Source organism: Idiotropiscis lumnitzeri, chromosome 21 (assembly GCF_059441095.1).
Source record: "Idiotropiscis lumnitzeri isolate Australia: NSW breed Sydney's pygmy pipehorse chromosome 21, RoL_Ilum_1.0, whole genome shotgun sequence".
In the NCBI taxonomy this organism is placed as follows: domain Eukaryota; kingdom Metazoa; phylum Chordata; class Actinopteri; order Syngnathiformes; family Syngnathidae; genus Idiotropiscis; species Idiotropiscis lumnitzeri.
In genome coordinates, this window is record NC_142411.1 from 5,178,056 (window position 1) to 5,193,139 (window position 15,084).

Below are 15,084 nucleotides of genomic sequence, written 5' to 3' on the forward strand. Positions count from 1 at the left end.
CACAACATGCCCCCCCCCCCCCCCAATTCATCCTGAACCCACAACATTCTTCACCCACTGGATTGAAAACCAGGAAAAAGAAAAGATCTGATGTCGCATGAGGGATTTGACATCCACATTTAAATACAGGAGACGAATGAATAATAAAACAGCTTCCCGTCTCCTTTCACAAGTTATGTGCGTGACTGATCCCTCCCGCCCCCAATGTGTACTGTGAGTTGACTAAAAAGGAAATTTCAGGCACCCCCCCCCCGGAGTATTTCAGTAACTGCGACCGACCGGGCCTTCCATTCTTCCACAGGAGAAGGGGCGGTGGCTCGCACGGGACCAGACCGCATCCAAAGCAAACCAGCCTGGATCAAATCCGAGCCCCCTTTTTGTTTTAATTCTGAGCTTCATAACTCAATCTTCTTGTCAAAGTCATCATCCAGCTCCACATCACTGAGGTCGTATTCCTCTTCCTCGGGAAGCTGGTGGTGAGGGAAAATAATTCTGATTTATTTACGACATCTACACGACAAGGGAGTGTAATCTGATCATTTAGTGTGGCATACGGCGCCATATTTGGTTAGCAGAAATTAATTATCAATTTAGCGCACTGATTCTAATCTCACCTGTCCATCTTGTCCATCCCATGGTTCAACGGCATGAATTTTGGGTAGGGCGCCGCCTGCCAGCGTGGCGGTCGAGCCTCGTCCAACAGAAAGCTCCCTACAAACGATGAGCAAAAACATCGTTACGTCTTGCTGTTAACCTGGAACGCCCCCTTGTACAACCTACCTGAGGAATTCGTGAATCCCCGTCTCGCTGAAAGATCCCTTGAGCAGAGCGAATTTCATCTTGCGCGTGTTGATGGCGGCCATGGCGGGGTAGCCGAAGCCGCCGATACCGAGCGAGGCCTCCAGCTCCATCTGACTTCCGGCCTCGGCCCACAGCCAGCTGATGAGGACGTGTCATGAAGTCACTTCGATTGCGAGATCCGAGTCCAGAGGCCAAACGCTCGGCTTTCGTGCTTACCCCCACATCTTCTTCTTGTACTTGTCCGCCATCTTCACCATCACGTCCAGGTAGCCGTTTCTACCAGAGGCGCCTGTTCACATAAACAGCACAAACTAGATCACAAAGGAAGTACTGATCCGGTGGGTGACGAGTTAAAGAAAACTAACGAAATAACTACCCGGTGAGTGACATGGGTGCCAGCGAATTAAACTAGTTAGCGAGACAGCGAATGCGCTCACCTGTGTCCAGAATGTGTGGTAGGAAACCAATGATGCACAGCTGACTGTCCTCACAAGTCATCTTCATGACGTCTTCGTTAAGAATCTGTAAGAAACATTTTCTTTGCGGGTGAATTTCCTGCCGATATCGTCACATGCATGGACGTGAACTTTGTGGTATGTGCAGTCAAAAGTTTAAAGAAGGTTTAATTAGATTCGCTGACTAACCTCCAGTAGTTCAGGAGCAGGGGCGTTATCAGAAAACAGATCCAAGGCCCTCTCGATGATGTCACCGCGGGAACGTCCCCCCTGGTAGTCCTCGGGCTCCTCCCCTTTGCGGAAGATCTTAATGGTGGGAAAACCTCGGATCTGCACGCAAGACACAAAAGCATGTTTCAGTTACAATTATTTTTGTGTGTAAAGAAGTCAATGTGACCTCAAGTTTTACGTCGGGACAAGAGGAACAAAATCTATTCGGGTTTCATACTCACCCCGTAGCGGCTGGACACGGCCTGATGTACAGTTGCATCCACGGCTCCAAGGCGAACTTTGCCCTTTGTCTGCTCCTTGACGGCTGAAGCGGCAGCTGCCCACTCAGGCTCCAGGCTGGTGTTTGCAAAAGGAAACTTCACTTTTCACATTACATCGCTTGAAAATAAATCAGAAGATCTCGCGATCATACATTTTTTTCCTTAAAATGTTTCAATCTGTGCGATGCGGATACCGCATCTTCTAAGGTTCAAACTCACTTCTTGCAGTGTCCACACCAGGGAGCGAAGAACTCCACCAACCACACGTCGTCACTGTTCAGCACCATTTTGTCAAAGTTGTCATCGGTGAGCTCCACCACGTCTTTTTTACTGCCGCTGTCAGAGCCACCGCCACTCTGCTGAAGGGACCAAGTCGCACTGTCTCGCGATACTCCGCTCTATATTTTGACACCAGAAAATGCTGAGCTGACGCTGCTCGTACCTGTTTGCTGTAACCCGAGTTGTCGGACTTGCCACCGAGTCGATCTTTGACCAGAGCGTGCAGGGCATTCATGGCTCCATCCACGATGGCCTGGCTAGTTCGTCCACCTAAGAAAAAAAAAATGTTTTTTAAAATCTTTTTCAATGGAGATGTACAAAGACACCTTGTCACAAGTACCTTGATATTGCTCGGGTTTGTTCTTGTTTGCACCAAAGATCTTGATAGTGGGGAACCCGGAGATGCCATATTGGCTTCCCAAAGACTTGTGCTGGTCTGCATCTACTGCACCAACCTTGACAACACCCTGAAAGGGGAAGCAGGCATAAATTTCAACACTCCATATTTTTTTTTTAAACAAACACAAACGATAGATTAAGTTGTATTACAATAAAGAATATCAGATATATTACACATAAATGTTTTGGTCTTGTAAATATACACTGATGTAGTGTTTACCTTAAGGGCTGTCGCTGCCTTCTTCCAGTCTGCCGTCAACCTTTGACAATGGCCGCACCTAATGTGGACAAGGCATGTCAACATTATTTACCGGTGCTGTCCAAGAACTGTATGACAAACATGCCAACCACTATTCCAGCTTTACATATAATTCAAATAATTCTATGAAACGGCAATTATTAACAATTCCTGGTCACTCTAAACACAACAGCTCGATTTTGCTGTGAATTTGGTTGTTGGGACACCCCTAGGTGCTGGATTAGGCCCACCCAAGATGTGTGAATGCACTTTACCACGGAGCGTAGAACTCGATCAGCCACAGACTGTCGCTCTTGATCACCTCTTTGTTGAAGTTGGACGGATTCAGTTCGACCACATCGTCGCTGGGGGAATAAAAGGCATGCACACCAACAAGCAGCGAGCAGCCCAGTAGCACTCCTGCACAAAGATCCACAGCGCCATCAGTACTCTTCGCTAGCCATTGTTTTGTAACATTCATAAAAAGCAAGGAAATAGTTTTGCAATACAATTAATCCAGCATTGGCACTCGTCGTGGTAAAGCTTTAAAAAAATACATTTCTATGAAATTAAAGAGGCCTGCCAATGGTGCTTTCGTTATTCAAGCAAGCCGACAAGCCATACTCCACAAATGCGTAACCCAAGAATCCCCAAACGGTGCATTTTAAAGAACCAATTTGAATTTTCGCTTCCACTTACCAGAAAGTAAGGGTTTCATTATTTTGGTTTGCAGCGTCTAAAGTCGCCTCCCGTCGTAACAAACACCGCGAAGTGGATCGCCGCTTGTTTCCGTTGCCTGAAATAATGTCAGTGGAGGAGATTCACCGTGGCCCACACTGATTGGCTGAATTTCAGCGATGCAGCCAAATGACGAACGCTGATTGGTTGAAACGAGCAGTTCCGAGTTGCCGACCAATTGGAACCCGCCGTGTAAGGTTTTCAGGAAAACGTTTACGTTCATAGCAAATGTTGGGGAAACGTCATAAGGAGATGTTTAGTTTCTCATTGTTAAAAAAAAAAACACACAAAAAAAACCATGCGTGTACCAATTAAAACACAAGGAAAGGAAATCGTGGCAAGCACCGATGCGCTGCATATGCTTTCCAGCAAAACATGTAATTGTAACGTTGTTATAACGCAAGTCAACTTAATTATCATATATACGCAGTAAGAAACATTTTTAATTATTTTTTTAATCTGTGAACGTCAAATTACTTACTCTAATATACTAAGTACACCAATTGTATAAATACGGTATATGTGCGCCTCTGTTTACAATGTATTTTTTCGCCTCTAGATGGAGACAAGTAATCAACCAAGCCAAGTGAACAACTTTTTATATTTATACAGCAATTTTTAAATCAGTCTAGAACCAAACGATACAGTTCAATAAAGATATTGATGTTTACTTCCAACTGTGATTAAAAAATATGAGGAAAAAATTATCATCCTTATAGTTCTTTTTCGTAAGCAATTTAATCGGATTTGTTATTTCAGAAGGTTTTATCAATGTGGTAGCAGTATTTCACGTTAATCAGTATTCGTTACCCAAGGACTCAAGTATTTTTTTAAAGTTGTTAACCACTGTTTTGAGCTGGCTGCACCGATAACGTTCAAGTTTGTCTAACCGGTAAAAAAATAGTAAATAAGAAAATAAAAGTTTTACTTTTATTTTATCGTCGCACCGGAAATTGTTTGTTTGATTACGTCTAACTTGACTTGGAGTTGCGCTCTTTAAATCCAACTTTGCGCACTCTCAGAGACGCCAAACGTCAGCGCGTGGACACCAGAACACTTCAGTCACTGTGTCAGATTTTTTTTTTTAATTTTTATTCCTTTACACAGTCAAACACTTTTATTTGACTTGGCCAGGAATTTAGGGAGAAGAACCCGCCCCGCACCGCAATCCAACACAATGTGGGGAACCCACAGGAGCCGGTACCGGAGCGGCTCCGGAGCCAGCGAGGAGCGCGAGATTGTGGTGAACATCGGCGGGTTGAAGCAGATCTTCTGCCGGGATGTTCTCAACCGCTTCCCAGACACCCGCTTGGCCGAACTGGTCAACTCCATGTCCCCACTCCCCACGGAGGACATCTCCACCCTGTGTGATGACTACGACCCCGAAAAAAGAGAGTTTTATTTCGACAGGGATCCGGACGCCTTCAAGTGCATCACGGAGCTTTATTACTACGGCGAGATCCACGTCAAGCGAGGCATCTGCCCCATCTGCTTCATGAAAGAGATGGACTTTTGGAAAATTGATTCGGATTTCCTGGATGAGTGCTGCAAGAGCAACTTGAAAGAGGTGGAGGATGAGCTGGAGGAGATCGCCGAGAAGGTGAGGACCATCCTGGTGGACCGGGAGGGAGACCCGAGCGTCAGTGGCTGGCAGCGCTTCCAGACGTGCGTGTGGAGGCTGATGGAGAAGCCCGAGTCGTCCTTGGCTGCTCACATCATCGCCATCCTCTCCTTCGTCTTCATCCTCGTCTCTTCCGTAGTCCTGTGCGTCAGCACTATACCGGACCTGCAGGTGGAAGACGAGGAGGGGAACCTCATGGAGAACCCCACCTTGGAGGTCACACTGAAAAAAAGGAAATTACATTTTTTTGGTTTTTTTTAAACTTTATTAAGTATTTACTCTGTCTTGAGATCTGAGTTTAATTTGTTCCTTGTCCACACTCCAAGGATATAATAGTTAATGAAAATAAAGAACTAAAATTGGGGAAAAATTGTTGATGATATATAATAAAAATGAAAATAAAAAAAAAATAAAAAACGTAAATTAATTATAATTAACAATAATTTCAACAGGTTTCTTTCAGCTTTGTCAGTTAAAATCATACATATATACATAAATATTTTTATTTCAATATTGCAAAGAAAGGAAGGTCAAACTTGTATTTTACTTTAAGTAGGGACTTTTTTTTTTTTTAAATCTTACAGTACGCAAATTCTCAATTTACATCTAAAAGAAGCGAACACTAATATTAAAACTAATGAAAATTAAAACAAATTATTTTTAAATAAAAAATACTAAAGCATGGCTCTAAATGCTAATTAAAAAGCAAAAACGGTTTTGTAAAATAATTAATTAATTTGCTAATTAATCAATAAATAAGATGAAACCACATCTTCAGATGACTCACAGAATTGCTTCACTTTTTTTTTTTTTTCAGTGCATCGAGACGGTATGCATCGGCTGGTTCACCATCGAGTACGTTCTGCGTCTAATCTCGTCCCCGAACAAAGTCAAGTTTGCACTGGCCTTCATGAATGTGGTGGACTTCATGGCCATCATGCCCTTCTTCGTGGTACTCCTCCTCACCTCGATGGGCGCCGGCGTGATGGAGCTGGCCAACGTGCAGCAGGCGGTGCAGGCCTTACGCATCATGCGCATCGCCCGCATTTTCAAGTTGGCGCGCCACTCGTCGGGACTTCAGACCCTCACCAGCGCTCTGAAGAGCAGCCTGAAGGAGCTCGGCCTGCTCCTCATGTACATGGGCGTGGGGGTGTTCCTCTTTTCGGCGTTGGGCTACACCGTAGAGCAGCACCACCCGGAGACCTTGTTCACGAGCATCCCTCAGTCCTTCTGGTGGGCCGTGATCACCATGACCACGGTGGGCTACGGCGACGTGTACCCCAAGACCACTTTGGGCCGCTGCAACGCCGCGATCAGCTTCCTGTGCGGCGTGATCGCCATCGCTTTGCCCATCCATCCCATCATCAACAATTTTGTCCTGTTCTACAATAAGCAGCAGGTTCTGGAGACAGCGGCTAAGCATGAGATCGAATTGATGGCGCTGCGTTCTGACCAGGATGGCGGCGGCACCCTCACACACGTGTGTGGGGCACTCCCGAAAAGCCCCCGCAAGGCTAACCGTGACCCCAACATGAACACGAGCTTGGCGACAGCAGCTGAAAACAAACATTCAACAGTTCTCTGAACAGTTCTTCAGTTCGGAGAGGGGGACTAGTTCCACCATGTTGTCTAAAATGCACTGAAAAAAAAAAGAGACCACTACAAAATGATGACTAATTTCCGTGACCAAACCGAAACGTAAGGTAATGTTTCCCATTTGAAGGGAAATGTTCTACGCGTTTGTGGAATGTGAATTAAGCAGAAAAATCCAACCATTTTTATCCAGCCGAGGAGGCGGCCATTTTGCCTTCATGTAAGTAACAAAATGGCCGCCATCTGAAATGGATGAAAAAACATGGATTTTACTCCTTAATTCCAATTCCACAAATGCGATATAAAGCAGATTGTTGCGGTTAGACTAGCAGGGGCCCATAGAACATATTGTAAGTTTTAAATTGACAAATGGAAATCTAGTACAATTAATCCATTCCAGGCAGGAGTGTGGTTAAAAATAAGTAATGAGCAATGGAGGAAAAAGTGAAAACATACTTTAGGATGACGAAATACCACAGTGTGTTTGCTAGCGAATTATTCAGCAATGTCTTTGCCCGTTTCCAGACAAAATGGCCACCATATCCCATAATGCAACACAGCTATTAGCAAGGCAAGGCAGCTTTATTTATACAGTATAGTACATTTCATACACATTTTGCTTAACATCGTTCCAAAACATTTGAAGCAAACACAGTACTTAAATAATTCAAATCAAAGTAGCTAAATTAAAAGTAACGGCAGTTACTAAGTGCAAGAACATGATTTGGGAAAAGTTGATTCGAGAAATGCTTAATTAATCAGTGGCTGCGACATGGCTTGAAACGGCTAGCGAGCGTCGCTAGCTTCGCTAGCTTCGCGAGCTTCAACGGAAGTGCTTCTTAAGTGCTTTTTTTTTTTTTTAATTGCCTCCGTTTTAACGCATGATGAGAAAAGTGCTTAACAAATTTGATTAATCAATATTACAATAGAGAATGTTGATTTCGTGAACCATAAACATGAACGCCTTTCTCACTTTTAGTCCCACAGTTAGCGCCGCCGCTAGCTCTGCAGAAGTCTCTAAAATTAAATGTAATCTGGGTCACTCTGAAGCAGTTTTGAAGGTATTGAATGGATTTGAAGGACAGTCACCGCTTGACCCAATTAGTGGTGCCTTTGTGATTCTCTTCTGTGAAATTGAATTGAATTGTGACTGAACAGCTGCATGTCCATTGGTTATCAAAAAAAAAAAGTCTATTCACAATTGTTGAAATGCCAGGTTTTTGTGATAGATAAAATAAGACCAAGGTAAATCATGTGAAAATGTTTTCCACCATCTATAACCTGGACGACGCAAATGGAAAAAAAAATAGAGGTGGAAGTGAAAATAAATGGGAGTCAGTATATGTACTCTCGGCACCATTTCATGTCTTTCATTAAATTTATTTTGTGTAAATTTGAGCTACTATATTAGTCGTTTCTTGACTTTTTTTTTTTCTTTCTATGGGAATTATGAACAATTCCAAATAGTAATCACGTTTAGTACAACTGAACAGTTCTAAGCAGGTGTGCACACTTATGCAAACTGCAACTCAGCTCTTTATTTTTCATTTTCAATTTTTTTTTTTAATTTCCTTTTTTTACAAAATTAATTGAAGTTTTAAGAGTCCTGTGTAACACGTTTTCAAATGATTTCTCTTAGTTTTATGCGACAAGCCCGTCATACGAGCAAGTGTGTCGCCTTTTTCTATCGGCTGCATCGTGACAAGCCTTATATTTGAGAGCCTTATTATTCCTTTGTATATGTCATAATATGTTCCTCTGTTTGTTTTTTTGTCACAATGGAAGGTGTGGAGTGCGGGTAAAACGTGCACAGCGCCACAGCATTGTTACATTAGAGCGACGGTGTGCTTAACGACGGAAGCGTATTGCACTCATATGGAAGGAAAATTTTTTTTTTCAGTTTTGAGATGTGTTCTTATTTTATACGGTAACAGTACAGCTCATTTTTTTAAATCAAAATTTGTTTCAGTTCACCATCCACTCGACTAGTGTCCCTAATAAAGTGTCCAGTGAGTGAACAAAAGTCTGAAGGCCTCTTCGGGGGGGGGGGGGTTCCGGCAGTCGAGCGCAACCTCACAGCTGTTCACGGTGCGTCTGTCGCCGCCATTTGGGGCTGCGGTGAGGTATCAGATATAAACCCAATCCGTTGCGGCGGAATGCTTCAAAGGTCATGACCCTCTATTCTGCACAGCCACTGTCAAACCGACACGGCGAGCGCGGCACGTGCTTGCTTTGGCTTCAGGATGTTTAACTGCAACGGTTTTAAATGCTGCAGCGATTTTTGTCTCCTCCCCGGAGGATCTCCGGATTGATTTGTTCATTAAGTTGACTGCACGTGTGCATAATAATGAGCTCAGTTCGTTTAAAGTGAATATATATTATTTATTTTTGGAGTAAAACCCAGTAGTACCCCAGTAGTGTGGGAAGTTCCATTATTTATAATTTCTCAATGTGTCAAACTGCATTTGGAGAAATTAAAAGAAGACTAAAAAAATATGCTGCACCACTGGAGCACTTTTTGGGAAATAGCACAGCAGATTTGGTACGATTTAGTTGCATAGGAGGAGGCTTGGTGTCAATATGTTGTGAGAGTTTTGTGATTTTGTGATGTCATTGGTGCAAAAATATGAGCTACTCAAGAGTGACTTTGTGGGATATTTAAACTATCAAAAATGGTTCAGCTCAATCTGTTTTTGTTGACTTGTTCATGTTTCTGTTGGAATAATAATTCAGTTGTGGTTTTTTTGTTTTTGTCCTATAAGTGATGCCACAAATAAAGATCAAATGTGAAAAATAGAATTGTGATTTTTACAGCGACATTCTTGGTGTTTATATCCAGTTAGAAAAATCAAACTGCATTTTTTTTCCCTCTCAATATCCCGATTGCTATTTAATATGAGATTTTTCTCAAGGTCCTCTTCCCATTAATTCAACAAACAAGCGATAAAGTAATCTGTATTGCAATCAGAAAAAAAAAAATCAAACCTTTTAGACCCATATTTTAGATTTTATATTTTAGTGATGGAAGTGGATTTATCTCCGCCAATTATAGTTTTTATTTCGCAGTAGTTGGTAGTCGCCATCTACAGGCCTGGCATGCACATTACATGTGTTTTGAGTTGACGTAAAAAAATGGCATTCTTATACAAAACTATACTTTTTCTTTTAGAAGAAGATGGCCATATAAAATCCCACCGTTGACACGGCAACCACCTCGCTAACGCAAGCTCATTTTTCATCCACGGGCCGCATGTTTAGACGAAGATCAAGGTCAAGGCACGACCGCCCACACCCGCACCAAATAGCGCCAACAACGGCGGCCATCTCGGCTGACCAGCAGGTGGAGAAAAGCTTTCATGCACGATGACAGCTGGAGCTTGACTGTCCAAGCATTGTTTAAATCGTGGGGTGGGTGTTGTTCGAGAAACACACATACATTCATCTTCATGTTCAAATATAGATTTCACGAGCTTCCAACCTGAGACAAACATCCTCGTCCTCGCCGCCCGCCTCCAATGCACACAGACAATTGCATACATTGGCTCCTTTTACTTGTGACCTGCCGTGGGCTGTTGGCTAATCACTATTTTCACTCCTCCATGTTGCTTGTCTGTGGCATTCTGTGGGCGCTCCAGATATTCTTGCCCCCCAAATTAATCCAGAAAAATAAAACGCAATCCAAGCTTGTCACGGAAATAAAATATTGCATTTAAAGTGACACTGTCGGTCTATTTTATTATTGTGAGGAGTGTTTTCATGTTTTTTTTCCCCATTCGGTTGACAACTAAGTCAAGATCTCGACTAGCGGTGGTGGACCATAATGACACCGGAGCTATATTTAAAAAGCAGAGTTTGCCCATGTAGAAGGCAATTATTCCTGAAATTTCTGCCAACTGACCTGCATTTCTCATTGTTTTCCAAAGATGACATGCTGCCGTTCTACAGTAACACACTTTCCCCTGCCTCTTGTCTTGAAGGTCAATCCAGCATTTCGTCATTTGACCTTTAAGCAAAAAAAAAAATGAAAAAAAAAAAATCAAGGTGATATTGTACTATTTATTTTATCCACCATCTCTGCTGATAGTGACTAGGCCATTATAGAATTTATTGTGCAAAAAAAATAATTAAAAAAAACAACAAAACACGCTTAAATTCCAACGTCCAAGCAAAACAGCGACTTTGAGGGATTCAATAAGAAAAGACGAGCCGGAATGCAGTTCTCATGCATCCCGAGGCATTACAAATAAGATATTTAAACGGCTTTACATCCACAATGGCCAAAGCCATTCATTCGAATAACAGCATGCGATAATGCGAAATAGTGATTTGGTTTAACAGTCTTGCCGTTGCTCGTCTCATTTGGGTTTTATTTTCCGCTGCAAGAACAGGCTCGTAAAACAATCTCCCCGATGTGGCTACCCAGAAAGAAACGTCTGCAATGGAAAAATGTCCAGGAGCTGCTGAAAGAGAAAGTTGCGTGCGTAAGTGCACCCCGGACCACTATGATTGCGTCGGAGAGACAACAATTAGCAAGATTAATCGTGACCTTGTGCAAAAAAAAAAAAAAAAAAGGCGGGATGAGGTGCAAACGCACAGACTTCAAGTGAAATAAACGCGTCACACACAAAAAAAAAAAGTTGCACCAGTGCGGAATTATATTGTTTTTAGTTTTAATGTGTTATAGCTGTGAATCATATTATATGATACTTGCAAAATTTTTTTTATCCATGTTTGGAGGCCACAAATTTAGCAACTCCTCAAACACTTTCAACGAACTGTCAACGGTTCTCTGTTTATTTTTGAGATGGGCGTTGTCGTAGTGCCTTTGGTTAAAATTTTTCACGGCAGATAAATTTGCGTTTAAATTCGGCGAAAGACGCAATTGTCTTGACCTCATTTAAGAACGTCTTTTTCGTCTTTTTCGTTGCAGCAGTTCACTCTTGGCTTCGGAGGCACTCTTGAGCGATTTCTGCCATCTAGTGGTGAACACTGTTTTTAACAATTAACTGCACTACAGTAATTTTTTTCAAATATTAAATCGAGGGCCACTCCGAGTAGAAGCGCAAACACTAAATATTATTATCCCATAATTCATAAAAAAGAGACGCACTTGGGGAGTGACCAATAGAATTGATGTATGAAAAACATGGGAAAATCATGAAGGCCAGCACTTTTCTATTAGCGGAAACATGAAATCCGACAAGCAAATGAGGAATCCCTGCTTGTTTGTTGTGATCAAGTGCTTAAAATGTCATCCATTTGGAACATTCCAGTGAGGCGCTTTCGGTCTCACCTTATCTGGCAGTTTGAATGAGCACCTTGCACACCGCTGCCAAGCGCTGAGCGAATTCAGCCTTTGAGGGCCGACAGGGGCCAAATGAATTGTTCAAAGCCGAGGCTTGTTTGAACGCCGCTTTGTTTTATTCCAAAATCAATGCGTCCATTTGCTGGACTTTCTTGCCAAATGAGTTCCATCCGAGGAAGAAACAGCTCTCGTGTGTGTTTCCCTCTTGCATACTAATTAGCAAATCGGGGTCTCCTTAAAAATTATATTTCAGGCAAGAATTTGCTGAACGGGGTGCTCTCTCGCTGTCCTTTGTGTTCACTTGTGGCCCTGCGTCACCTGCGCCGATAACTTGGATGGGCATCTCATTAAGGAAATTGGCCGTTGAGGGACCAAAAGAGACGGCGAACGAGCGAGCGCACTTGCCCCGGCTGATTAACTCATCGATTGTGTTTTATTGGCGCCGAATGGTGCGCGTTCGATAGCGGCGAGCTGCAACGGAGTTCTTCAATTAAAAAAAACAACGCTCCGCGATGGCTTCATGAGACGACTGTAACGCCCTCCCTTGGGATGGAGAATCGATCTGCACTTTGCAATTATTCCCACAAGCCTTTTTTTTTTTTTTTTTTTTTTCAAACTATAACAACACGGATTTGCATTTTTCTGATAGGCGGCCATGAGTCTACTTTCACTGATTGTTTGGATCACTTTGAAGGCTTCGCTCATTTAAGACTTCCATTGCGCAATAAATCACAATCGCTGTCTAGTGCGTGCTCCTGATATTGTGAAATCTGCCTGGCAACAAGAGCTAGCTCAATTCTGATTGGATAAAAACTCTCAGCACAAGGATATAAGAAGACATTAATGGGAAGAATATGGTCAGCCCACCACTACATTACATAAAACAACAACCGCACAACAAAGTCAAAACCTCATTTGTGAGGAGTTTGACATCGAACATATCGCCGTTGTATCTCCGTCTAACCTTCAGAAAACATTCAACCCGACCCCGCCCCCATGATACATGATCTTGCTCGGCCGACTTGACCCTCCCTTGTGCAGTCTGGGCGAGCCAGCTCAGCAACAAGTGAAAGGTTTTTTATAGACGCAGCATAAAGTCCCCGCAGGGACAGTTGCGGCCAGATGATAATCCCTTTCGCATCAGAATCGTTCGAGGAGCCAAATAACTCATGGCAAGGGATGCGAGGAGCCGTCAAGGAGATTTAGATGTCACTCTCTGATGAAATGCTGTGTGCTGTTTTTTTTCGCCTTTTTTTTTTTTTTAAAGCTTGTAGGTAATTAAAGTCTGTCAGGCCCGTTTGTGCCCTTGTGTGAGTGATCACTTAGCTTGTTGAAATCGATGTACAAAAGAGAGGAACGGCGGGGGGGGGGGGACAAAAGGTGGTGTGACGAATCTTGACGTTTTATGCCAAATTTTAGCATGGCAATGAGGTGAGCAGCATAATGAGCAGCGCTTTATTTTTCACGTCAAAATGCCGACAGGACAAGGTGAGTCAGCTTGGAAGTAGTCATTAAAACCTTTAGTGATGCTCATCAATTGCCCCCCGCGCGGAAATAAAGTCAGCTTTCATGCTTGAAGGGGACTGTGATGATGATGCATCTTCAGCTTTATGCGTTAAATTTCTTTTACGAGGCATTTTTTTTTTGTGAAGGGTAAAAATACATGGTTTAATGGTAAAATAATTAAATAAATACGTAAATAAATTAATTAAACTCTGGATGAATTTAAATCCAAGGTTCAAACCTCAGACACAATTAATTGCAAATGCCAAACCCGTTTTAATAGTTACGATCAGAAAACCTATAGATCGATTATGGTCTGCTCCGATTATCAGCATTGATATTTGGCATTTTGACACATATCAATATCGACATTTTTTAACTATCCAATGGCAGCTAAGAACATCGATTTAAATTAAAAACAGTCTAACCCTCAGGGGACTATTATTAGAACAGAAAGCTGATTCTTGGAACTCAATATTTCAGAAACTTTTGCCTGCTGTGCTTCTTTTTAAAGGTTAAATTCAGATTTTTTTTCTGGCTCATTTGAGCTCCACGAACCCTGAAGTCTTTAATCTCCCATATTGACGCTATCATTGAGCGGGTCTGGTTGCTGCGCTAATTTAATTTCATCTCCATGCGTTATTAGAAACTTCTATTCCTTAATGTTTCAATCCAGCAAGATTCAACTCTTAAATTCAACCGTCAAATTGCGCCATAGCGTTAAAACAGAGCATCCATGTAACTACATGCTGCTGCAAAGTGATTCAGTAAAAGAAATAATAAATCCGGCGGACCCTAAACATGCCATTTGAGTCGCCAAGCGTGGGAGGGTTGATAAAAGGCTCAGTGGGAGAATTCACATGCTAATGGGGCCTGGAAGCGGCGCCTCTCTTCCACCTTTGAGTTGCATTTTAATGAGGGGGAAAAAGAAAAATCTCTGTTCTCCTTTTAACCTGAGCTGGACATGAAAAATGGTTAAAAGAACAAAGAGCATCATTGATTAAAACTCATGAGTTCTGGAAGACGTTTTTGATTAAAGCAAACTCCTCTTGGAGCTCTTTAGTTGGCATCACATGTTATAATGTACACCAGAAAATTAGCAATTAGTTCAGATTGTGGAAACCTTTAAAAAAAAGTCTCCTTTTAAAAAAAAAAAAAACTAACAAAAAAAACTGTTGTTATGGAGGAACGAGCCACAAAGAGATCAAATTTCCACTCACAGAGGTAGTACTTAATTCATGCGTGTAAATAAAAATAACAGGAAGTGCTTCAAAATAAACCGGAAGTGACCTCAAGAGCCCCAGCGCAGAAAATAAACTTTTTTTTTTACTTGTAAAAAGCTTTGAAGTCAAATAACCTAGACGGCAAATAGCAAACTCTTTGGCTGATTGTTAATTTAAGTGGTCGAGTGTTTCCTAAGTGAGAGAGAGGTGCATAAACACTTGTCTCGGGGCTTTCATAATAAATATATATATGGCCTGAAATGTCTGCTGACATTTTAAAATATAATCGCTTACCTATAAAATCAAATACAGAGAGAGAGAGCGAGAGAAAAACAACAATAATCATTCAAGCCGAGGCTGCGAGACTTTCGATTTTGACCTTTTTCTTTACCGTGGCAGTTAGTCACCTAAAAGCCACCGCTGCGGTGAAATGTCAAA

The 15,084-nt window shown here is 42.2% G+C and overlaps 2 protein-coding genes across 3 annotated transcripts; one reads left to right on the forward strand and one right to left on the reverse strand.

The window, feature by feature from the left end:
- Positions 1–20: 20 nt before the first annotated feature.
- pdia6 (protein disulfide isomerase family A, member 6) lies at positions 21–3,484 on the reverse strand. Of its 2 annotated transcripts, none has more exons than XM_088286857.1 (13): positions 3,363–3,484; positions 2,939–3,083; positions 2,646–2,703; positions 2,367–2,493; positions 2,190–2,296; positions 1,967–2,103; positions 1,709–1,823; positions 1,446–1,586; positions 1,239–1,323; positions 1,018–1,090; positions 781–939; positions 615–711; positions 21–470 (listed from the first exon to the last, which is right to left on the reverse strand). In XM_088286857.1, the coding sequence occupies exons 1-13, from the start codon at positions 3,379–3,381 to the stop codon at positions 396–398; spliced, it is 1,338 nt and encodes a 445-aa protein (XP_088142983.1). In that variant the 5' UTR covers positions 3,382–3,484; the 3' UTR covers positions 21–395. The 2 variants fall into 2 exon arrangements, with proteins under 2 accessions (XP_088142983.1, XP_088142982.1); XM_088286856.1 differs by having other exon boundaries at positions 1,967–2,106.
- A 924-nt stretch (positions 3,485–4,408) lies between these two features.
- Positions 4,409–8,630, forward strand: LOC148316648 (voltage-gated potassium channel regulatory subunit KCNF1-like). Its single transcript, XM_088286855.1, has 2 exons — positions 4,409–5,238; positions 5,840–8,630. The coding sequence occupies exons 1-2, from the start codon at positions 4,579–4,581 to the stop codon at positions 6,605–6,607; spliced, it is 1,428 nt and encodes a 475-aa protein (XP_088142981.1). The 5' UTR covers positions 4,409–4,578; the 3' UTR covers positions 6,608–8,630.
- Positions 8,631–15,084: the final 6,454 nt, after the last annotated feature.

Bases quoted from the DNA above. Each gene is read 5' to 3' on its own strand.
- pdia6 (XM_088286856.1), bottom strand. The intron at 2,494-2,645 runs GTAAACACTACA...TTCCCCTTTCAG, and splicing joins AGGCAGCGACAGCCCTTAAG to GGTGTTGTCAAGGTTGGTGC. The intron at 712-780 runs GTAGGTTGTACA...CATCGTTTGTAG, and splicing joins GGGATTCACGAATTCCTCAG to GGAGCTTTCTGTTGGACGAG.
- LOC148316648 (XM_088286855.1), top strand. From the start codon at position 4,579: ATGTGGGGAACCCACAGGAGCCGGTACCGGAGCGGCTCCGGAGCCAGC. The intron at 5,239-5,839 runs GTCACACTGAAA...TTTTTTTTTCAG, and splicing joins TGGAGAACCCCACCTTGGAG to TGCATCGAGACGGTATGCAT.